Source organism: Phaenicophaeus curvirostris, chromosome Z (genome assembly GCF_032191515.1).
Source record: "Phaenicophaeus curvirostris isolate KB17595 chromosome Z, BPBGC_Pcur_1.0, whole genome shotgun sequence".
Lineage (NCBI taxonomy): Eukaryota > Metazoa > Chordata > Aves > Cuculiformes > Cuculidae > Phaenicophaeus > Phaenicophaeus curvirostris.
The window spans coordinates 53,628,452-53,637,353 of NC_091431.1; the positions used below are offsets into that span (position 1 = coordinate 53,628,452).

Below are 8,902 nucleotides of genomic sequence, written 5' to 3' on the forward strand. Positions count from 1 at the left end.
GCTACAATGACAAGTGTGATAGAAGCAGCTGTTTTCAGAAATTATATTATTGATCTGCCAATCGCAAAGGCAGTAAGAATGATAATTCCTACCATAAGCAGTGTAAGTTGAATAACAATTTAAAAGCTTAGTAGCTACCTCTGAAAGAATTTTTAAGAAGAAAGCAAAGCTTCTAAGCTACAGACTGCAATCATTGCTAATTTTTCTACAATGACAGGTAATTTGTTTTACCAACAAATATACAATTTGATTACTTGCTGCTTCTGGAACACACAAATTTGATTTCATTTTAGAAAGGAGAAGGACCTTTAAATTACTTCATTACAGCAATACAGTGGCAAACATAACTGCTCCTAAGAAAAAAAGCAATAGAATTTACATTTTTAACTTGTGCAGTATTTTAAACATATTAGTTGTTTATGTAAGTCTGATTTTGTTTAGAAACATTTTCTGTGACTGGAAAGTGCCAAGCAACCCTTTGTTGACATGTTTCATTAATGCTATTGAAATAAACCAAGAAAGCCACAATTTATGAAGCAGAAGCAGCACTGGTTAGTATCAGCTTTAGAAAATACAAACACAAAAGCCTGCAAGCTTGTCCACAATATTCTCCTACTACTGATAATAGCTTTATAATATGGTCAAGAGTTAAGCCTACTGTCTCATTTAACTCTGGTGAAATATGGATAGATATGACTCTACCCAAAGACTCTTTATTGGTACTTCCAGTTCTCAATTAATCTTCATCTAAACAGTAGTAGTTACAATGACAAGTACCATTTTATAGAATAAAGTGCATTAAAAAATATATTCCTGGGAAATATATACACAGACTAGTTTATTGAACTTGCTAATAGACCCAACAGTGCCATGTAGCTACACAAAAGTCAGCTTCATGTAGGATGGAAAACCATATTCTTTGCTGACAAAAGGTCCGGGAAAACAGCTTCAGTGGTAAAGAAGAGAAAGACAGAGAGAAGGTTCTCAAATTCAGACAATTCAGTCATCTAGTTTTTGAATACTCTAATGGCAAGCAAATACAAGTGAGCTTTTCTTGCACCTTCTGTATACTTACGGGGACACTCTTAAGGATCTAAAGAGCAGATTTGTAAATCACAACAAGCACAATGAACTTCTTCAATCAGTAATCAACTGCCAATTTAAGATTAAGAACAACAGTAATAACATTTTGGTCTTTATCCTTTGAAACAGCAGGTCTTGGTTAAACAACACTCCCTAGTCTTACAGGTTGCAGGAGAACGGGTACTACATGCTGGAAGCCAGCAGTGTGCGTTAGTCGCTTCCTCAGGTACCCACCACCGACACCCGCAGGGTCCCAGTGTTTTGACTCCACCTAGTGGCCTTGTTAAAAAACAAACAAAAAAATAGACACGTCTTATTAAGGCAATATAAAAATTGACAGATTGCCTCAGGACACATTATTTAATACTTAAATACTATGTCATATGTTAGCATTTCCTTGAAAATAAGACCCAAGTGCTACCAAACTCATAAATGATAGCAGACAGGCACGGTTTAAGCAAAGCTTTTTAACAGTCAAGCCTCCTATGGAACAGAATACTTCCCTTTAAATGGAGAAGTTAAAAAGCATTTCAGAAACAAACTACAATGAGAATTCAGCATCATCTGATATAATGTAAGATATATAGCATTGCAGTTGGTCTGTGTTTTCAGGATGGATCTTAAGACAGAAATTCAATAGGGTAAAATCTGTGTAAAAGAGATTCACAATTCTTGCCTGAACTTTAAATATATCTCCATATTGTTTCACTTTTGACTCACCATTTCAGACAAATAATTGCATCTTTTGTAGCAAAGAAAAGACAAAAATCAAACAAAATATGCAGAGAACTGAGTAAGCCAAGGCAAAACCAGAAGGTGGGGGTAAGTGGGGTGTAGTCCAAGACATAACAAGAAAAGTACAGTTAAATAGCTCAAAGCTAATTGCAGGGCAACATGATTTCAGTAGAGCCAAAGGAATGAGACTATGGCCCCACAATATAAGTAATAACTTTTTCCTACCAGACAAACATATTTAAAGTCCTTCTTATACTTTGCTTCTCAGTCCTTTGATCTGTTCAGCTCCTGACAGTGAATACATGCTTTGAGTTCCTAGGACATTTTCCTTAGAAAAGTACTTGGCTCCTTGTCATGACTGTGCCTGGCACAGACAGATCTCACTAGAGGAGGGGAGGATAGTATGCTTAGTAACTCCTAATTTAAAGCTCCATAACTGCATTCGAAACTGATTACTTTTTTAGGCTGCATTTGAAGGAATATAAGAAAATCTAGTGACTTTTAACACTAAACTATCAATTTTGTCTCTACATATTGCAGAAAAAAAGGACTCTGCAACTTCATTCCCAGTACACCCTACATTGACTATACTTCTATAACAGGTACACTTTAAGCCCTTCAGATCAATGTGAGCAAGTCAAAAACCCCACAAGTTACACAAACACTCTAAAATCTTTATTGACATACACATTACCTTTAGTGCTGCTTTTATGACCTTACTATCTGGCAACAAATGTTCACAGTTTTCTCTGGCAGAATTAACACCACCAACAAAGTAATTGAAACACGCACTCTGTGACAGCTAACAAAACACATAGATCTTAAGTAGGAATACATACTTATGCACAAAATGTGACAATTTTACTCATACCCTCTCCCTTTCCCCTCAGCCCTCTATACACCTTTAAACAAAAGGAATTTGGAAACTGGCCTGAACTGACTTTCATAGAAGTTGATTTCCACACAACAGTCTGGAGCAGAAAACACAAGTGCCAGGGTGCTGTTTCTGCAGAGTACCTGATCTCTAAAATTACGGTTTGCAAAAACAAACAAACCATCAATCAAGCAAACCCAAACTCCAAAACTACCAGGACTGCTAAATTAAGCTTCAAACCCATACTGTGAACTGTACCCATTCTGTGTCACAGCAAACCTCTATCAGAGCACAACTCACTTGGAGGATCTTAGGAAGGAATCTGAGAGCCTTTCAATGCTCACATGCAGACAGTAAGTGTGTAACTGGATGCAGCAGATGTTCATTAGGGTTATTTTACTGCTTGTTTTTACCACGAGGTGAAACATGGAAACACAGTGGAAAAAAACATTGCTTTTAAGGCCCTATGGCTCTTGCCAGTGCTGCTGCATGAGCATCTCTCATATTAGCAATACGGACAGCAGGTAAAGTGTAGGGTATTTTGTGCAAATGCCACTACTACTACTGCCAGGATAGTTCAGTACTTGAATGTCATCAGCTAATGCATGAAAACCAGCTTGCTGACTCCAACTGAAAAAAAAAAAAGCAATACTGCAGGACAGAGAAAACTATTCAGGAGGGTTTGTAAACACAAAAGAATTTGCTTTACACCCATAGTTAATCAGTTCTGCCTGTACCATAGAAATAGCCTTTGATTTCCCATTGATCTTAAGTCTCATACAGTCAAAGCAATGGTAAATGTCATCCCCAGTTAACTGGAAACCTCTATGCCTTCCTGGCAAATGAATGAACCTAATCTCACTTATTTTACACCATTTTAAGTCACCACTATTCTTGCAAAGATAGTGCATTCTCAAATGCCGTGATCGTTTCAATGTTTACAAAATCTCAAACAGCACTCTGTGCTACATGGTGCCTGCTCAACACCCCAAATCAGACAAGCAAATGAAGCCTACTTTCTGCTCCAGCTTCTGAGTGAGTAGTGACTTAATACTGAGCGCTTCCCAGTCCGGTTCTAGGCTACATGAAAGACTATTCCAACAGAAGTATGGCAAAGAACTTCATGCATTCAAGAACTTAAAAAAGAAACAAAATGCATCTCTGTTGAAGACTGAACTCTCATAGAGACAGTATGTTGAACCCCCACACATCCATTTGTATTTTGCTCAGAGACAAGTGTAATTCCCCTCATCCTCACCTTACCTTTCCTAACATAACCTGTACTGTGAAAGAGAAGCAAAGACCTTTGAGATTGAGTCCAACCATACCTGTCCACTACTAAACCATATCCCTAAGCGCTTCATCTACCAGTCTTTCAAATACCTCCAGGGATGGTGACTCAACCACCTCCCTGGGCAGCCTCTGCCAGTGCCAAATAATCCTTTCGGTGAAGAAATTTCTCATGATGTCTAATCTGAACACAACTTGAGGCCATTCCCTCTTGTCCTGTCACCTACCACCTGGGAGAAGAGACCAGCACCCACCTCGCACACCCTCCTTTTAGATACTTGTAGACAGTGATATGCTCTCTCCTCAGCCTTCTTTTCTCTAGGCTAAACAACCCCAGTTCCCTCAGCCGCTCCTCGTGAGACATGTTCTCCGGCCCCTTCACCAGCTTCATTGTCCTTCTCTGGACATGCTCCAGCACCATAACGTCTTTCTTGTAGTAAGGGTCACAAAACTGAACATGGTATCTGAATTACAGCCTCACCAGTACTGAGTACAGGGGAACAATCACTTCCCTAGTCCTGCTGACCACACTGCTTTAGATGCAAGCCAAGATGTTATTGGCCTTTTGGCCACCTGGGCACACTGCTGGCTCATGTTCAGTCAGCTGTTAACTAACACCCCTAGGTCCTTCTCTGCCAGGCAGCTTTCCAGCCACTCTTCCCCAAGCCTGTAGCGCTGTGCAGGGTCATTGCATCCCACATGCAGAATTCAGCGCTTGGCCTCATTAAACCTCATACTGTTGGTTTCAGCTGACCGGTCCAGCCTGTACAGATCCCCCTGTAAAGCCTCCCTACCGTCAAGCAGCTCAACACTTCCACCCAGCTCCGTGTCATCCATAAACTTAGTAAGGGCTCACTCAATCCCCTCATCCACATTGACAGAGATATTTAATAGAACTGGACCCAACACTCAGCCTTCAAGAACATCACTTGTCACCAGCCTCCAACCGGACTCACAAATCTATTGGAATTCCCCGAAGAAGTCACAATAGACAGAGATCAGTTAAGATAATCCATTTGATTTCCAAAACTGCTGATCAAAAGGTCCTAAAGAAACCATGTTGCTGTGAGATAAGAAGGGAGATCCTCTAATGGATAAATGGCTAAAGCTGGGAAAGAAACAGAAATGGCTACTCATTTTTCTGAATGGAACCAGATGACTAGTGGAGCCCTGCAGGATTCAACGCTGGGTTCTGTATTCTTTACCTCACGTACAAAAAGTTGGGATTAATGAAGTGACAAAATTTACTGATGACAACATACTGATGATAATGCCACATAATGTGAAAGAATGCCACAACCATGAGAAAAGCTTAAAACCACTAACAAAATTAATTTCAGTCTGAATAAACATGAAATGACACACAATTCTAACTTTGCATACACAGTGATGAGCTGTGAAATGATCTAATCATTCTGGAGACACAACATTTTAATGAAAACATCAGCCAAGAAGCAGCTGAGAAAAAGTGATAGTATTTAGTAGACGTGGAACAGAGAACAAAACACAATGATGCATTATACTACTCTGTAATAATATAAAGCACACACACACTATGTGCAGTTCTGAACCTTCCAACAGTTATAAACTCTGCCATCTTCTGTTCCTCCACCTGGCAAAACATTCACCTGTTCTATGAAATCATGATGAACAAGTAATAACCAGCTGCAGTGAGGAATGGAATCCATTGAAGGAACAACTATCTGGATTTGGATTCTTCAGATTGGGGAAAAAAAAAATAGAGGAAGTACTTTATCATGAAGAGGACAGAGAGAATGAACAGGGAGGCATTTTTCCCCTATTGCCTCTAGCATAACTCCAGAAGACATCAGACACAATTTTAGGAGGCAGTTACAATACATAAAAGCTATTATTTGACAAATTTTTGTACCAGACCATGAGTCATTTGGTTTTGTGCTGGGAAGGCCTCAATTCCTAGACTGTTCTGAAAAGTTAGTACTCATTGTTCATCCTAATTTACCTGCTTTTTGAGGTACCTGATCCCGGCTTCTGTCAAAGAAAGCACAGACTTCTGAACTAACCCAAACCATTTAAAAGAAATCATTCAAAGCCAGGTGCTTCTTCCTGTTTTAGAGAGAATGATATAATAGGTATGTCCTCAAAAGACATTAATTGCATTGCTTAGCATGGTCCAGCCAGTGTTTCATGGATTATATTCAGTCCAGAAAATGCTTCCAGGCACAAAACCTTTGTCTGTCAGTCCAGGGAACAATTTTGTTCTGCAAACTCTAATAGACAAATTGTTGTTCTGGAGCCTACTGTGATTAGAAAGGTGGCAGCTGTTGCTTTTGACCACAGGAAAAAACTTGCTGCTGCAGGACACAAAGGAGGTGTGCAGTCCACGGAGCACAGGGGAAGTAAAAAACGTTCCAAGTGTCCTGTCTGGCCCTTGTTACTGCTGAGGTGTGGAACCTGATAGTTTAATGAAAACATGCACATGCTATGGTGATAACCATGATATTAAAAAGTGACTATAAAAGTCCTTCCTGTTTCTTTGGCTTCCCATGCCGTTCCTCCTCCTGCCTCTTTTCCCCAATCTCAGTTTCATGCTAGCTTACTTCCTCATCAAGAGGATTCAAAACCTGATTTTGAAGATTCTTCAAAGAAACATTCCAGAATTCAAGAATCCTATAAAATTATTTTAAGATCTTGAAATTATTTAAGTCAATGAATCTACTTTTATTACTCCCCTTCTCCCCCTCCTTTTCTAAGAACATCCTCAAAAAATAAAGACTACTGCACTTAATTAATCTGCATCTTAAATGCAGGGCAAAAGGCAGGCTAACTATATTCAATCCTTGAAACTTTAAGAGTCCAGAAGGAGATGTATTTAATTGGAAATAGCCTCCCTTTCAAAAGTTGCCTATATTAACCAAAAGAATCCAATCCTTGATGTAGTTTTACTTAACGTAAGACATAATACTTGAAACATCCTAAGAACAGTTATTTTTATCTTATGTTAAGATGCCCTTAGAAAAAAATACAAGCTGAGAACCTTTGCTATTCAACACCTCCGTGACCAGTGCTTAAGTTCTGAAAGTTAGAGGTCACTATCACTCAAGATCACTCTCTTTTGTGAAACTATTAGAATATTTGAGCACACTGAAATGACAACCGGGAAAAACAACTTTTACAATTGAAGTGCAGCTATCACTCCCTGCTGTACTTACAAAAAGTGATGAAAAATAAAATGAATGCCTAATATTTTATTGTTATTTAAGAAGGAGAGATATCTTTAGTTTTCAACCGTAACTTGCTAATGAAGACAGAGCTTTTAATTTTTTTTTCTGAACCAAAACCTTCCCTCCCTGCCCTCCTCTTCTCCTTTTCATGAGGATAAAAGATCCTGGAACTTATTCTCTAGCTGCTGGTATCCCTCAATCCTAACTCGAGCTGAACAAAGGCTGTGATATAGGACAAAACCAGTATGGTTTATGCAGTTAGCACACACTTGTCATTTCTCGAGAGCCCACAAGAGGTATCCATCTTCTTTCTACACTCACATTCAGCCTCATTCTCATCGCCACAATGCAAGTGCAATGATACTATTCCCATGTTTCCTATTATATCTGGTCCTTCGCTTCTATTCTTCTGCCTTCTCCACTTCTCTGGTGACGCTCGCTTGCTTCGTGCACCCAGAACTGCCTGCAATCCTTGCTCCACGTTGATTTTTTGGGTCCATTCTGGGCACTAGCACAGGCTGCCCAGGGAGGTGGTTGATTCACCTTCCCTGGAGGTGTTTAAGGCACGGGTGGATGAGGTGCTGAGGGGCATGGTTTAGGGTTTGATAGGAATGGTTGGACTCGATGATCCAGTGGGTCCTTTCCAATCTAGTGATTCTATGAATGACAATACTTCACATCACCACTCCTCACTGGATGGCTGGTACACATTTAAGGTTAAATGCACCGTGCTTGATATCTGTGATGATTAAACAAAAGACTGGCTTCCAAAGAAACAGAAGTCAAATAAATCTTCTATCAAGATCACATCTGTTGACTCAAGGAAAAAATGCTTCAGAACTACTGTTCCAGCTTACTGTCTTTATTAAAAACCCCCAAAATAAACAACCATAGATACACTTATTTTAATATTTTACTACGTTCTGGAGAAATAACACTTTCATACTACTCCCCCACTTTGTAAGGGATTTGGAAGGGACCTTAAAGACCCCCGGGTTCCAACCCCACTCCCGCCAGGGGGTTGTACGAGGGAAATATGAGAAGAGATCCTATTTCTTACCCATTCCCAAAGGTTTCCTAGGGTTGCCACATAAGTCGCAGGGAAAAAAAAACGCCACGGGGAAAGCAACTAAGCCCTCATTTCGCGAACTCTCACCGCGCATTCGCCCCCGCCGCGCCCCTCACCTACCCGAGAAGGCACGGTCCCCGCCTCACCGAGCGCCCCCGGAGGGTCGGGGGGGCACCTCGGCGTTCAACCCCTTCCCCATCCCTACCTGGGAGCGGCGCACCGGGCGAGCATGAGGGTCCGGAGGAGGCGGAGGGGGGGTGGGTTGTGTGTGTGGGGGGGTGGGCGGTGCCGCCGCTCCCCGCGCTGCGCGCGCCCCGACACCGACCGCCTTTACCGCGCGCGCGCGGGCGCGCTCCTCCCTCCCCACCCCTTCCCCCCCCCGCTTCACGCCCTCGCGCCCGCGTGAGGCGGCGCCGTTGCCGACGAGGGGGCGGAGGCGCTGCTGCTTCTCGCACGGTAAGAGCGGTGTCCCCGTGGTGGCGGCGACACCGGGCGACGTCCCTGTCATGGGGCAGGGAGGGGGGGGGGGGTCCGCCGGGACAAGGGGTCACCGCTCGGACGGTGCCCGAGCCCGCTTGTCAGGCCACCGCCTCCCTCCCTCCCACCCCCCGCGTTTGTCCGAGGAGAAAATCGGCCTCCGGTGTTCAG

The 8,902-nt window shown here is 42.0% G+C and overlaps 1 protein-coding gene across 1 annotated transcript in view; it reads right to left on the bottom strand.

The window, feature by feature from the left end:
- The window catches only part of NLN (neurolysin), a 39,237-nt gene extending 30,714 nt beyond the window's left edge, over window positions 1-8,523 (bottom strand). The window contains exon 1 of the mRNA XM_069879857.1: window positions 8,460-8,523. Within this exon, the coding sequence (XP_069735958.1) occupies window positions 8,460-8,485 (26 nt within the window). The 5' untranslated portion in view covers window positions 8,486-8,523. The remainder of the gene's footprint in view (window positions 1-8,459) is intronic.
- Window positions 8,524-8,902: the final 379 nt, after the last annotated feature.